Source organism: Berkeleyomyces rouxiae, assembly GCF_048999995.1.
Source record: "Berkeleyomyces rouxiae strain 22BRR77 chromosome Unknown BrBRR77_ptg000002l, whole genome shotgun sequence".
NCBI classification, from domain to species: Eukaryota; Fungi; Ascomycota; class Sordariomycetes; order Microascales; family Ceratocystidaceae; genus Berkeleyomyces; species Berkeleyomyces rouxiae.
In genome coordinates, this window is record NW_027396492.1 from 5,544,364 (window position 1) to 5,558,798 (window position 14,435).

At 51.6% G+C, this 14,435-nt stretch overlaps 4 protein-coding genes across 4 annotated transcripts; 2 read left to right on the top strand and 2 right to left on the bottom strand.

The window, feature by feature from the left end:
- Window positions 1-1,843: 1,843 nt before the first annotated feature.
- BROUX77_003107 (uncharacterized protein) lies at window positions 1,844-4,026 on the bottom strand (the record flags this gene model as incomplete). Its single annotated transcript, XM_073747722.1, has 8 exons — window positions 1,844-1,867; window positions 1,931-2,123; window positions 2,185-2,736; window positions 2,812-3,020; window positions 3,084-3,251; window positions 3,313-3,387; window positions 3,448-3,671; window positions 3,834-4,026. The coding sequence occupies 8 exons, from the start codon at window positions 4,024-4,026 to the stop codon at window positions 1,844-1,846; spliced, it is 1,638 nt and encodes a 545-aa protein (XP_073608189.1).
- Window positions 4,027-7,965: 3,939 nt separating this feature from the next.
- On the top strand, window positions 7,966-9,017 carry BROUX77_003108 (uncharacterized protein; the record flags this gene model as incomplete). The annotated part of the gene is made up of 2 exons (XM_073747724.1): window positions 7,966-8,738; window positions 8,837-9,017. 2 exons carry the CDS (start codon window positions 7,966-7,968, stop codon window positions 9,015-9,017), a joined length of 954 nt encoding a protein of 317 aa, XP_073608190.1.
- A 458-nt stretch (window positions 9,018-9,475) lies between these two features.
- On the bottom strand, window positions 9,476-10,674 carry BROUX77_003109 (uncharacterized protein; the record flags this gene model as incomplete). Its single annotated transcript, XM_073747725.1, has 3 exons — window positions 9,476-9,516; window positions 9,581-10,262; window positions 10,333-10,674. 3 exons carry the CDS (start codon window positions 10,672-10,674, stop codon window positions 9,476-9,478), a joined length of 1,065 nt encoding a protein of 354 aa, XP_073608191.1.
- Window positions 10,675-11,389: 715 nt separating this feature from the next.
- Window positions 11,390-14,371, top strand: BROUX77_003110 (uncharacterized protein; the record flags this gene model as incomplete). Its single annotated transcript, XM_073747726.1, has 3 exons — window positions 11,390-12,206; window positions 12,409-13,356; window positions 13,521-14,371. The coding sequence occupies 3 exons, from the start codon at window positions 11,390-11,392 to the stop codon at window positions 14,369-14,371; spliced, it is 2,616 nt and encodes an 871-aa protein (XP_073608192.1).
- Window positions 14,372-14,435: the final 64 nt, after the last annotated feature.

Below are 14,435 nucleotides of genomic sequence, written 5' to 3' on the forward strand. Positions count from 1 at the left end.
CAATAGAGTTCCTCTTGTGGCGAGTTGTGATGTTAGAACGTGAACGAGTTGAAGGCAATTCCGATGTAGTCAGAGGAGCACAACCCTAAGATGCTTTTATTTGTAGGGTTGGCATGCTGACAATATCAACACGTTCGCGAGAAAGAACTTGAATAGAACTTGATTCTTTTTTGTGGGGAGGGCGAATAAATTAGTAAATCGTTACCCTTTCACTATCTACTCCTATTCTCTTCTATGCCCGAAGCCTTGCCTTTTATTCCCATGTCGTGAGATGTTGTGTGTCCTTATGGCACGTGATCAGATGTCACGTGCTACCCTTGTACCCTTACCTCAACTCAACATTCTTAGCTATTTACCAGGACCAGTGAGGACCAATGGGGTGTGACTTGTGGGGTGTGACTTGACTTTGGGGCTAGTTCCTGGCATAGCTAGATGGCGCTTGAAGCCATGTTTGGCTAGGGTTGAGCGAATGACTCGCCACGAAAAGCACTCTCCCGTAGAAGGCGTGAAGGCTTTAGCCATCTGTTTCCATGTCATCTGACGATGGCAAAAGTTAGCTTGGACAAAGTCAACCAACTCCTGCTGAACGGGTACAGATATTGTGGGCTTCCGTCCAATACGGGGCTTTGGATTGTCGGTGGTGATTGCATGGCGCACTTGTTCGTAGGTGAACTTTGTTCTTTCCGCGATTTCTGTATACTTGAGGTGTTGGCTACTATGCAACATTCGTATGTGCGCACGGTCTATTGCATTGACCTCTTGTGCTCTTGGCTTTCTGACACCTGATCGTGAACTCATACCGTAGAATATAGTAATGACGAACAAGATAAAATACATATTGGTGATGGTAGTGAATGAATATATTAAAGACGAGAGGGGATAGAAGACGAAGAGGAACATGAAAGTTGGTGATTGTTGACGAAGGCCGATGAAACTCGGAAAGAGAGCCGGAGGGTGGTGGGAGAGAAAGAAATTTGTCATTTTCTGGTCAGGAAGGGAGAAGCTTAATACCTTTTGTATCTTGATGAGACAGCTCATGACTTGTTGAGTTTTGGGTTTGGATGGTCGTGTGATCTCACGAGGCCCACATTCTGTGGTTTAGGTGGCGGATGTTGTTCTCGCTTGTACAAAGCCGGTTCGGCCAACAAACTGGCCCGTTATGTTAACTCATGAAAGCTAGGCCCTTGGACTGCTTTTGTGAAGCCGAGCTCGCTTAACCCACGTTCCACAGAAACAACTGTCACGGTAGGGCTGTGCCTTCATCTGAACTAGTACCGCACCATCTGCATACGAGACAAGCGTTGTTTCCCCGGTCCGGTATACAAGCTGATAACTTACAATTGACTGCCGGAAGAGACCGAATCAGGTGATTGTAAATGCCACGTACACTTAGCCCAGATGTGTATTATTCCAAGCAACATCACCATGCCATAGGAGACTGTAGGGGCAAGGGCTTCTACATATCACCTAGGATGAAAACGAGAGACATCTGTAAGAGAAAAGAGAAAGTCAAGGTTCAACACGTAAGAAATGGAAGCATAGCATGGCGGTAGGCTGCAGCGTAAGATATTAAACAAAGAAGAAATGAAACGAAACAAGTGGAGAAAAGAACCGCGATCTGACCGGAAGCTAGATGTGAGCCACCCATTAAACACAAAATAGAATAGTTACGTGTACTGCTCCAACTATCCTTCTGCTCTCAAAAAACATACATGTTTCTGAGAGTATGTAGAAGGTCGAAAAAGTACACCGCTGACTGAGTTGGGAAAAGTGAAATAAATCATATTTCAGATCGATCTAACCCTCCAGGTTGCTGGTGGCTTTTATCTAGACGTTTTGGGTATTATAGACCGGGAGGAGGGGGAACCTGAAGAAGAGGGGGATGATTAGCAACATGGAATTCAAGCTAAACTATTGATAGAAAACCTACCGAGCCATAGCTCCCAGAGTTGGGAGCCCCCGGGGGCGGAGGGGGAGCTGCAGCTGATGGTGGCGGTGGAGGAGGCGCCGAGTCGGCTGGCGGAGGTGGCGGAGGGGGGGAGCCCGAGGGGGGGGCTCCCTGCTGCGGTTGCGGTTGCTGTTGCTGCGCAGCCGCGGCTGCGGCATAGTACCACTGCATATAGCTATGGTCATGTATCAGTAGCTGAGTCCTCAGAGGGAACACAACAAAATGAGTAAACTTACGCAGTATAGCCACCGTAGGCAGCGTATGGGTCCTGGCCGCCGTAGTACTGTGCATAATGAGCTGCCACTTCGGCGTCTGTTGCAGCAGCAGCAGCAGCAGTGGCAGGGTCCATTGTAGCCGCAGAAGCTGCAGAAGCCGCTGTGACCTGAGAGGGATCAGCAGCGCCATGGGCTTGGACATCATGGGGTTGGTACGAACTCGGGTCATAGCTGCCTCGACCGTAGTCGCCTCGATGACCATCTCTTTCTCTGTCACGCGGCCCATCACGGCGATATCCGTCTTTGTCGTTCCGGTCCTGGTACCGGCCACCACCACGGCCACCACCATAGCCGCTGCGATCACCTCGGCTATTGTAGCCATTGTCGTTGTCGCGACCACGGTAGTGGTCACCACCGCCACCTCGCGGGGCACCACCGTACTGATTATCATCATATCCGCGGTTAAATTGTCTAGGAGGACGGGCCTTGAAGTCCTTGTACTGTTGCATTACACTGGCTACCAAGTCATCACAGAGGGCCTTGGCCTCTTCCACCTTGCTAGCTTCGGGACCGCTATTGCATGGAGATTGTGTTAGCATGAAGAAAAAGTCAAAGGCAAAGAGGATAACTTTGATGTTTGTCACTTACGCAACATGTAGGAACATGTCCTCATCGGCTTCTTGATTCGTGGATTGCTCCAGATAGCCTGAGCCTCGGCCTTTGATCTGGACACGACATCCAGTTTCGTTCTGAATATGCTTCACGTATTGGCCACCTTGCCCAACTACTTGAGCTCTCAAGTTGAAGCCCGAAAGGGGCTCGAGGACTATGGGGATTTTGGCTTCAGGCCATTTGCGCTGTGCAAGCTGTTAGCATTTAGGCCTGTTGTGTTGGCTAAAAGGCTTGTTTAAGGGACATACTCTACCGAATTCGTCGCGCTCGACTTGCTCCTGTGGTTCGCGGCGGCGGAAACGACGCTCATCGACAAGGTTGGGGAGATCCTGCTTCAGCATGGACTCAACCTTGGCCACGGCCTTCTCGAGACCTTCTTTGTTGGTACTGGTTATGTGTAAATAGAGGGGAGGTTTCTAGCGAGGATGGAATGCTGGTTAGCAACAGCCAGTTGGAGAAGCATTTGAATTGACTTACGGACGGAGTGGCCATGCTCTTGTCAGGCAGATAGTTTCCGCGAGTTGTGATATCAGCGCCAGTTTCTTCTTTGATCTGTATAAAGGATATAGTTAATATAGTGTGCAAAGCAAACAAGCGTAGCTAGCGCCATACCTGAGCCTGCACCGAGCCCTTGGTAACGAGGAAACGGGTCTTGTAGTCATTAATTTCAATATCCTTGATGAAATCTCCGTCGGCAACATATATTTCCTCGCGAATTGGACCGTCACCACTGACTGAGGCGGCCGCACTGTCGGTCCCTACGTTGGAAGGCGCTTCGGATTGTGGGACTCCGCGCCGAGCTTGGAGAGAGGCATTGATTTTAGCCGCAGCAGCAGCTATACAAGCAGGTTAGCATTCAGCGACAATATATAGCGGGAGATGAAGATGGTTGATGAAGGCGATGTGTATTTTCGAATGATAGAGCCACAGGCGCAAGACAGAATTTGGCCCTGCACTTCTCCGGCTATCTAGCAAAAGCATAGGAACAGGATTCTTACCGGCAGCGGCAGCGGGATTTACAGCAGCATCTGGCTTTGCATCGTCCTTGTCGTTTTGCGGGCTCCGTTCGCGATTCTCGGAGCGTCTCGAGACGGGCGACCTCGAGCGGCGGTCGAATCGAGAGGCGCGTTTGGGCTCGGGCTCAGTCTGGTCGAAGCGCGACCGCTTGGGGCGGTGTTCGGAGTCGGCCATGGCGGGGTATGTATGGTGGATAGCAGGGAAGCAAGAGTTCGGAGCCTGAAGTGTGGCTCGGGAGGACAGCGGAGGTTCAATGAGGCCGGGAAATGTAGTGTAGTGGTGGGTTGTGGGGCGAAGCTGTCGGTTGGCTTTTCGACAGTGGCGTTGAAGAAAATATAGCAGCAGTGCTCAGGAGGAAAGAAATGAAGTAGCAAGAATACGTAGCCAGATTAGTTGCTTCAGTCGTAAGGAAACTTGGCGATCGGCTCTCAATGAAGACTTTTTTTCTGCCGTGCTTGTCGCAATTCGCAAAGCCGACCAAGTTTATCTAGAACAAAAGTTTGGCGGCCGAGAATGGAATGGTAACGTGTGAATGGGCCAGAACAGAAATAGTGGGCCCGACCAAAACGGTAAAAGGTGGGCCTGGAAGAGGAAAGCGGCGTTAGACTGTCAGCTGTCAGAGTCTATCCGGCAGCTGTCTCGGCGGCCAGCCGGCCCAGCTTGATGTACGTCGTAATGAGAGAAAGCGTTATGGCATGGTCTGTTGAGTTAGTGTAAGGGTACAACCAGGGTACATGATGACACGTGACCCTAGGGCACGTGCACATGGAGACCCACAGTTCCCACGACCTGGGATACAAAGGTAGGGAGAGGGAGAACATAGAACCTAGGGAGAACAAGAGAAGAGAAGTAACGATTCACTGACACATACGCCCTCACCCCAAAATGGTCTAATATTGTGGTTCAATGCAGCGATCATCTCCCTAGCTAGTTGAGGTTGAGTATCATCCGCCAAATCCATCCATGCACGGCCGGTCTTCTCTCTGCCTTGTCTCCTATCAGCAGGGCTCACCGGTCTCCACAGACCAGAGTCTAGGGTTCAGTCTCCTTTGTGTTATATGTGCACCTGTGTATTGTGTCGCTCCGTCATGGTTGTGACAAGAGGGGCGCAATCGCGAACAGGAGCCAATGAGAGAGTGCTGTAGGTGAGCTTGGCCGCGAGTCTCTAATTTTGACAGGAGAACGAGAACTGAAAGGCTTTGTAGAACAGGCCAAGCCTGGCAGGCCTGGAATCCCTGGGCCATCAAAGCTTGTGAGCTGTGCCCTGACTCGAAGCGCCTGTGAATCACACACGACTGGGCTTGGGTCCATTCTTTCGCTTTGTTCGAGAATAAAGCACAAGACACGAAGCACTGCTCCTTGACCATCACGACTCTCTCTTGTCAGTCTACCTGGAGTGCTTTTGCAATTGTTCTTGGGCCCCTACGTGCATATGTACTTATATATGTATGCACATACTTGTATGCAACATGCAGGTAAGTATACGCCTGGGACGTTGATCTTCTAGACTCGCTGCGTTGCCTTACTAACTATGTGCAGGTCGTTAACTAGCTAATAACTAACTAGTTAGTTATACAAATACAAGTACCACTCTGCAGGTGTTGACGCCTGCTGGTTGGCTGTGCCCCTCTTGGGCTTTTTCCCTCGTGGTTCTAGGCTCTAGGCATATTCCTCGACTTTGCCAGAAGGCCTCTTGTGGTGTGTGTGGTGGACGGCAGTTTTGATTACTGGTACAAGAACTTGGGCGTTGTCGTCTCTGTTGTCGCACTTCTTTTCTTTCTCCCTGCTCCCGCTCCCGCTTCTTTCGCTTCCTTCTTTTCCTTCTCTTCCTTCCTCTTTGTTTCCTCGTTTTGAGTGCTATTCTTTGCTTCCTAAAAGATGCCCCCTGTTACAACAGCATCACCATCATGCCTGAAAAGAAAGGGTTTCGAGGCCTTATAAGCAGACTAAGCGGCAACCGCTCACTCAAGCACTCTCACGGCAATCCGCAGGTCACTACTACCAGCTTTCTGGATACTCATGTCGAACGCCCATCTGCCGAATTTGACCACCTGCGTCTACCTTCTTCTCCTCAATTCCCACGCTCACCCACTGCGTCTGAACTATCACCTCTTCCATCGCATGTTTCATACCAGCCTACAGCAACAACTCCGGCTGAATCCGGTCCCAGCTCCGTGGCTCGCTCTATGTCTGGATCTAACCACGGGTCTAACTACCAACACCATCACCGGCACCGCTCTGCGAACACTGTTTCGCCGCTCTTGTCGGGTAGCAGTAATTACCGCCGGTACAGTCAGCAAAGTGGTAGAACCAGCAACATAGATCGCTTGAGTGTCGGAAGCGACAGTCGCGCCAGCAGAGGAGATCGGAACCGGGAGTCCTTGTCAGATTTGCAGCGGCTCTACAAGATGTGTCCTATCAGCGCATACAACGAGGCTAGTCTTAGCATTCTCCGCGAATTCCAGATTTCGCAGACCGAGAATTTGGATGTTATCTTACATACTTGTGTCTTGATAACTGCCCATAGCAACAACACGGACCTCATGGGTGAACTCATAGCCTATGGCGGTAGCATTGGGCCAGAGGTGCGCGGCCAAAACCACGAAACTATCCTACACGTGGCAGCTCGAACGGGTCAACTTCTCATGGTTGAATGGTTAGTCAAAAACGGAGCAGTCTTGAATGCAAAGGATAGCACGGGTTCAACGCCAGACCAGACAGCAACGATGTATAGCAATTTCGCATGCACCGCCGTCATCGAGGGGGCCCGACGCATGCAGCCTCCATTGCGTATGTGCACCTCCTTATGGTCTTTTGACTTCCCGGCAATATCTTGATAACTAACAGCATTGCTTGATTTTAGAAACATGGTCTACTGCTGCGAGTACAAGCACACTACAATGGACACAACCAAGGCAGCAGCAAGCCCAACCGGCACACCACTACCCACAGCATCAAAATGAACAACAGACACAAGAGCCATACTACCAACAGCAGGCCAGATTCTCACACCTTTCTCCATATTGAAGGCATAACACCCCATCTCAGCCTTTAACATCCACTATCATTGATGGATCAAACTGTTCGGCTTCCCCACGAGCTCCGCGAACCCGGAATCATGGGGCAATCAGGCGGGTGGTTTCAGCTGTGATGTTGATCCCATTTTCAGCGCTCTTCTTCACCAGTGGTTTGCCGCTCACATCTCCCTTTATCCCATTCTCAATGCGCCGTTCTTTCATATCTTTACCCTCTATCTCACAGAAATGTGTGCCCAAGGGCCTTTATTCCGCACAGTCAGCCTTGATTGCTCTTCTATGCGTATTAGGGTCGCTTCTCGGGCTATTTCATACCCATACTGCATATATGCATAAAACTCAGATAACTGGTGGGCAGCAAGGCATTCACATGTAACATGCATGGGTGCGTAATCAGCATGCACTGTCCCCGTCTCTCTTGCGGATACTTCAAGTACACATACACACACACTCACATACACCTGGACGCAGTCGAAATCGCCATCTCACCGCCCTGTCGCGTCATGTCTTGATAGCAGGGCTTTTTAGCTAATGCTCCTCTTTTCTCTTTTTCTTTGCTTGTCTACAACTCTTTAGATGGATATCCAAGTATATATATATACCAGTTAGTACGTGCATTTTATATCCAAAACATCAATCATCTGGTTACATTGACAAATAAGAATCTGATCATGGTTGCAGTGGTTTTCGCCCTGTCACCCAGGCTTGAGCTAGAGCGTCCATAGATTCTCTCACCAAGGTAGCACAAGACGAGGGCGGCCAGCCAGCCAACCCCAGACAGGATTAGGGTTTGGAGATGCCACCCCACAACATCCCTCTTCCGGCGCCGGAGAAGCAACAACCTTGCGGCTGGGATTCTGACTCTCCTGAATTTTTGCATCCTTATTTTTCCGCCTTATCACGGGAAAACCCAATCTTGGCCACATTGTGCACCCGAACTTCTCTCCCCTGACTTTTTATCGACGACAGGGTTTCTCTTGGGTGGGAGCCTGGAAATCTGCAGGCTGCTTCTTTTGTCCTCTTTGTATTTATCTTCTTTTTCTGCCGCCCGTGTCTGACTCTCCGAATCTTGTTCTCCATGGTTTCCCGACGTTTGTTGGCCCCCGTGGCCCAGCTGACCTCGGCTGTCTCATCCACGGCCTCTTCATCGTCTACCTTCCGATCGTCTGCCGTGTCTGCCACTCGCCGCTGGCAATCCAGTTCGACCTCAGCTATTGCCTACAAGGCTCTTCGCCGCCGCACGGCACCGCTGCCGGTTGCCGAGACGCCGTCATGGACGCCTTCGGCTGCCGTGTCCAACATCCTCTACGAAATGCCTCTGCCTGCTTCTACCCCGCCTAAGCGCCACATTCTCAACTGCCTTGTGCAGAACGAGCCTGGTGTGTTATCGCGTGTTTCGGGCATTCTGGCTGCCCGTGGCTTCAACATTGACTCGCTGGTTGTTTGCAGCACTGAGGTCGAGGATCTGTCCCGCATGACCATTGTTCTGACTGGCCAGGACGGCGTGGTTGAGCAGGCCCGTCGCCAGCTCGAGGACCTGGTTCCTGTCTGGGCTGTTCTGGATTACACCAATGCACCCCTGATCCAACGTGAGCTGCTGCTCGCCAAGATCAACACTCTGGGCCCCGAGTATTTTGAGGAGCTGCTGGCTCACCACCGTGAGCTGGTTGCCTCGGACGGCGACTCCGCCCCGTCGCTGGAACAGATGTCCAAGGACTTCCACCCCAGCAAGCTAGCCCCTAGCGAGGCCCTCCGCCAGAAGCACCGTCATCTCCGCGATATCACGTACATGGCGCATCAGTTTGGTGGCAAGGTGCTGGATATCAGCACTAACAGCTGCATCGTCGAGATGTGAGTATATTTATTGATTCTCCGTTTGCACAAAGCCAGCAAATATGCCACTGGCGTGTATGAACTCTTGTATTAATCATTTGTCTCCCTATTTGCAGCTCCGCCAAGGACTCCCGTATCGACACCTTCCTTAAGCTGATTGCTCCTTTTGGCATTCTCGAGTCGGCCCGCACTGGCATGACTGTGCTGACACGCTCCCCGTTGTACGAGTCTGAGAACGAGAACCTGACTAAGGAGGCTGACGAGGTTGTTGATATCAGCCAGCTTCCTCCTGGTTAAAGAGACTGCAAGGTGCCTTGGCTTTGTGCTTTTTTTCTACGTTCTTTTGCTATTTCTTTTGGGGAATTCATAACCTTTTTTTTTACACACAAATGACATATCAGAGAGATTTCATATACACATGTTAGACTGCGGAGTTTGAGAAAAAGATGACAAAGGACTTTTTGAGAAAGAATCCCAAGGAAAAAAAAGGAGACAGATCAACAGAATGTGTTCCTTGCCAATATGTGTCATGTCTGAATGAAAGTGGTGTTCCGGGCTGTGCCCATGATGGCGGCCTTGCTTTTGAACCACCCAAAGGTGTAGTCAGATGCGACGAGAGTCATTCAATGAACCGTCACAGTGGCTGTGTAAAAGTATTCGTTTGTCTATTTTGTCTTGGGCTGTGCTCTTAACAATGCATGTGCACATTTCAGAATAGCCACAGAGCAATGGCTCAGTAGTTTCAGAGGCGCCTTTTAGATCTTGCCCTTGTTCACAACGAATCCCTCCAAAGCAGCTATTGTATTCCGATGTTAGCCTACTACTTGCCATCAGCACACGGAAAATGTGAGTCAACTTACAAACAGCAGCCCACAGGCGGTTCTCGGCCTCGGGGAATACCAGCGAGCGGTCGCTGTAAAACACCTCGTCGTGCACTTCCTCCTGGTGGCGGGGGAGGCAGTGCATGAATTTCCAGCCCTCGTTAGCGCCTCCACGCTCCGCCATGTCGTTGGTGATCTGGAAACCAGCAAAGGCCTTGAGCCGGCGTTGGGACTCGGCCTCCTGGCCCATGGAGACCCAGGTATCAGTGACCAGGACATCGGCGCCCTTGACAGCCTCTTCAGGCACGTTTGTCTCAATTAGCTTTCCGGGAGACGAAACAGCTTTGCCGGCATCAAGGATTAGCTGCCTCATGACGGCAGGAATAGTGAAGCCGACAGGCGAAGCAACGGCGATATCGACACCCATCTTGACGCATCCGATGGCTAGGTCGAACAGCACATTGTTGGAATCACCGATCCATGCTACCTTGAGACCCTGGAGACCCAGGCCCGAGGCAGCGCCGGGCGCAAAGGTCTCGTGTAGAGTCAGGAAGTCGGCAATGGTTTGCAGAGGATGGAAGTCATCGGACAGAGCATTGATGACAGGCACAGAAGAGTCCTTGGCCAGGCCAGTGACATCCGAGTGGGGGCCAACACGGGCAACCATGCAGGACGTCATAGATGAGATAACCTTGGAAGTATCATAGAGAGACTCGTTGACCTAGCAAGAGGGTTAGGCTAAATATTGCGGATAGGGCGACTGTATAGCCCATTGGCCCGGCGACACTTACTCCGAGCTGGATATCATCCTTACCCAGGAACATGGCATGTCCGCCCAACATGGCCACGGCAGCCTCAGTAGACACACGTGTGCGGGTGCTGCGCTTGCTAAACATCATTGCCACGGCCTTGCCGGCCATTGAGTCGGCGAGCTGGGCGGGAACCTGGCCAGCCTTGACGGCAGTCTTGTGGGCGGCCGCATTACGAACGAGAGTAGTGAACTCGGAGGGCGAGAGATCAGCAATGGTCATCAGATGGCGGGGGGCCGATGAGGCAGGCGCTGAGGCGGAAAAGGCGCGCTTCTGGAGGCCATTGGCGACGGTCTGGGCGACCTTGGAGGCGTGGCTCTTCATGATGGAGCGAAGTGGAGGGCGGCGAAAGGGCTGTCAAGAAATGTGTGGGAGAAAAGAAAGTCGGACTCATACGCGGGCCTCGCTGGAATCGCCCAACAGCAAGCTCTTTATAGCAGTTGAGTTGTAGTCATAAACGGAGCGGGCCCGTGACAAAGGATTGGGAGCAAAAGTTTAATTGCGACACTGTGGGCCATGTCGTGGTTTCTTGCTGAGGCCCGCATGGGAGACGTTCAGAGAGGAGCTGCTCGTTTTTTGATAAGCGCCTGGGTGAGGCGGCGCTTTCTGGTTGTACCGGACGCTTCCGCATCACCAACTTCGTTGGCCATTGTTCTTTGGCGGCTTAATGTTCATGGCGATGGAGTGATGCCGGCGCACAGTGCGGAATGGATCTCGCACGCAACAGCCCATTGTTGATAAGGCAGGAAAGAACCCGGGCTTATCTTATCAGCAAACAGCAGAGCAAACGCAGACGCAAAGCCTCAATTTACAGTCGCTTTTTTTGGCATCATTTCTTTCTTGCTCATCCATCTCTGCACTGCATTTTTGTGCTTCATTTCGCCGTGTTTCGTTAGGCTGAAACAGCCGCTGCATTGCGTGCATTAGCTTCGTTTTTGCTACAGCCAAGCCCTTTTTTTTTTGTCTTTGTCTCTCGTCTTTTTTGCTCTTGTTTCTGTCTTCATTATTTTTGCTAGCATCGCAAGCTCCTCGACACACCATGACGTCGCCACCATCACCAGCTGGTCCAGGCTTGGGCCCAGGCTCAGGCTCTGATTCAGGCCCAAACAACAAGACCCGCGATCCCCGCCCCATTTTCGACCACGATGACGGCCACATTCCCTCGGATGAAGTATCGCCGCTGCTTGGCGCCACGGTGCCGCGCCGATATGACGGCGCTGAGCCAAACTCGCTGGGGCGCGCTGCTGACAACGACGCCGCCAGAGCTGCAAAAGCCTCACAGTCTTCGCTGCCCTCGGTTGTGGCCATCATCTTGCTTGGTCTGGCCTCCATTCTGGCCCTAGCAGGCCTTTTCATCCTCCCGCACAACGTCGAAGCCTATGTTAAAGAAGCCGCCGTTCTCGAGCCGACAAACCTGGCAATCGAGTCTGTCACGGCCGACGGCATCCGCGCCCGCGTCCAGGCTACTTTCCACCTTGACTCCCGTCGTGTCACCGAGGATACTCCGCGCAAGGTCGGCACCTTCGCCACGTGGGCCGTGCGCACCCTGGGGACTACGGAGACTCGTCTGGATCTGTACCATGACCAGGGCGGCCGTAGCGATCAGGCCGACATGCTTCTAGGCTCCCTCAATGTGCCTCCTCTCACCATCAATCTAGTTGACGCACAGTCAACGCACCTTGACTTTGTCACTGACATAGTGCCTGGCGATGCTGAAGTTTTCCGCAGTCTGGCAAACCAGTGGCTGCATGGTCAATTGGGCGCTATTAAAATATTGGGCAAGGCCAACGTCACCGTTAAGACGGGAGCCATCCCGCTCGGCACACACGCGGTGGCCGAGTCGGTCATGATTGAAGGTCAATCTCTCTATCATTCCTTTGCTTCGGCGTACTTTGGCGAGAAGCGTCTTATATAGCGTTGGCATGAATACAACAACAATCCCAAACTGTTGTTCTGTGCGCTGCTTGTTGTGCTGATGTGTGCGCCGTATAGCCTTGTTCCGTTCCGTCTCTATTGTTCTTGTGCTAATACCTCGTGTTTTCTCTTCCCTTTGAATAGCCGGTGATGTGCCTGCGATCCCCAAGTACACTATATCTCGCCTGAACTTCCGCGATGTCGGTAAGTCTGCTGTAGGCGCGGATGTAGCTGTTACAGCATTCAATCGACACCCTCTAAAAGTAGCCATTCCACCGCTGGCTTTTGACGTGCTGATCCCTGATTGTAATCCCCTCGATCCCTATCTGCTGGTGTCACGCGCGACTACCGACGCTGTGCAAGTGTCCCCAGAGTCTAATGTGACGGCCAGCGCACACGCTATTGTCCACCAAATTCCTAAAGCTATAATGCGCGTGTGTCCCAAGTCAACAAGCTCGCCGTTGGATGAATTTCTTCATCGTTACTTGAACGGGAAGGACGCCACTGTCTTTGTCCGTGGGAGCCATTCTCCGATAAAGGGAACTCCAACCTGGATTAGCACAATCTTATCGGGACTTGTGGTACCTATCCCATTCCCAGGGAACTCATACGACGACATCATCAAGGAGTTTTCCTTAACCGATATTGACTTTTCCCTGCCTGATCCTTTTGCCGAACCCGGAACTCCTGATGCTAATCCCAAAGTCTCTGGCGACATCCACGTTGTGGCTGCGCTTCCCAATCAACTAAATGTCGATATTGGCGTGTCAAACGTCCGGGCTTCAGCCAATATATCGTACCAATCGCGCAAGTTTGGAGAACTGCATCTTAAGAAGTGGCATGCTGCCAACTCGACCAGGGTTACCAATGACGTCACTGGCGAACCCGCTTTGAAAATTGATTCTCACGTCAAGAATGCGCCACTCACCATTACAGACTCGGATGTGTTCTCAGAAGTCGTACAAGAGCTTCTCTTTGGCGACAAGGACATTTTACTTGATGCCGACGCCACTGTCGATGTTCAAGTCACTACTAGCCTAGGCAAGGTGATCATAAGAGATGTACCTGCTTCGGGCCAGATTCCAGTAAAACGTCTGTCTCTTTTTTCTCCGAATTAGGTTCATTTTTTTTTCATTCTTATTCGTATTTACCTCTGCTGCTTTGTTTCGTCTGTTCGTCTTCCTGTAGCCTCTCCAATTAGAAAAGGTGCCTTTTCTCTGTTCGCTCCTACTTTGTCACTAATACTGTCGCTGTAGATCTCCCTGGTGGCTCTATCACCAAAGGCTTGGAACCTCAGATCAGCGAACTGCGCATTATTGACTCTTCCTCCACATCCATGACACTCTCGGCTCTTGTCAACGTTACCAATCCCACTCCGTATTCTGCCTCTATCCCTTACATCAATGTCAACGTGCTCAGCAACGGCTCTGTTCTTGGTAACGTAACCCTGCGTAACGTCAACGTCACCAAAGGCCGGAACCTCAATATTCCAGTGTCTACAGTTTGGGCACCGGAAAACTCCGGCTCTGACGCGCGCAAGGCTGGTATCGACCTCATTTCGGGATACCTTTCTTCGTTGAATACGACTGTGACAGCCAAGCTTCATGCTGGGAGCATCCCCGCCTGTCCCATGATAGGCCGCGCATTATCCAACATTGCCATAAACGCGACGGTTCCGAGACTATCAACACCTCACAACGGCGACAGACCAGGCGGTGACAACGGCGATGAAGATGACAAGAACAACTTTATCCGCGACGCCACCTTTCACATCCTCTCCTCCACCGCCACCTTCACCCTCGCCTCGCCTCTACAGTACGATACCATCACGCTGCGCAGCGTTAATGCCACAGCCTTTTGGAACCACACCGAGCCCGTCGGCGAAATCATCTACGACTACCCTTTTGACGCACCGCCCGGTTTCTCAACAACACCCCGGCTGCCGGTTGATTGGAGCGCCGGTTCGATTGGATACAGCAAGCTGCTGGGCGCTATTGGCGGCAAACTAAAGTTGGATGCGCGTGCAAATGTGACGGTTGCTATTAGGACATATGAGGAGACGCTCTGGTATATTGGAAAGGGCATTGGGGCAACAGTCAGGCTGTAGAGAGTGTCCTAGAAAGGGGGTGTGTTTGTGATCTTTTCTTTTCGGCGTTCATTTTCACTTGTAT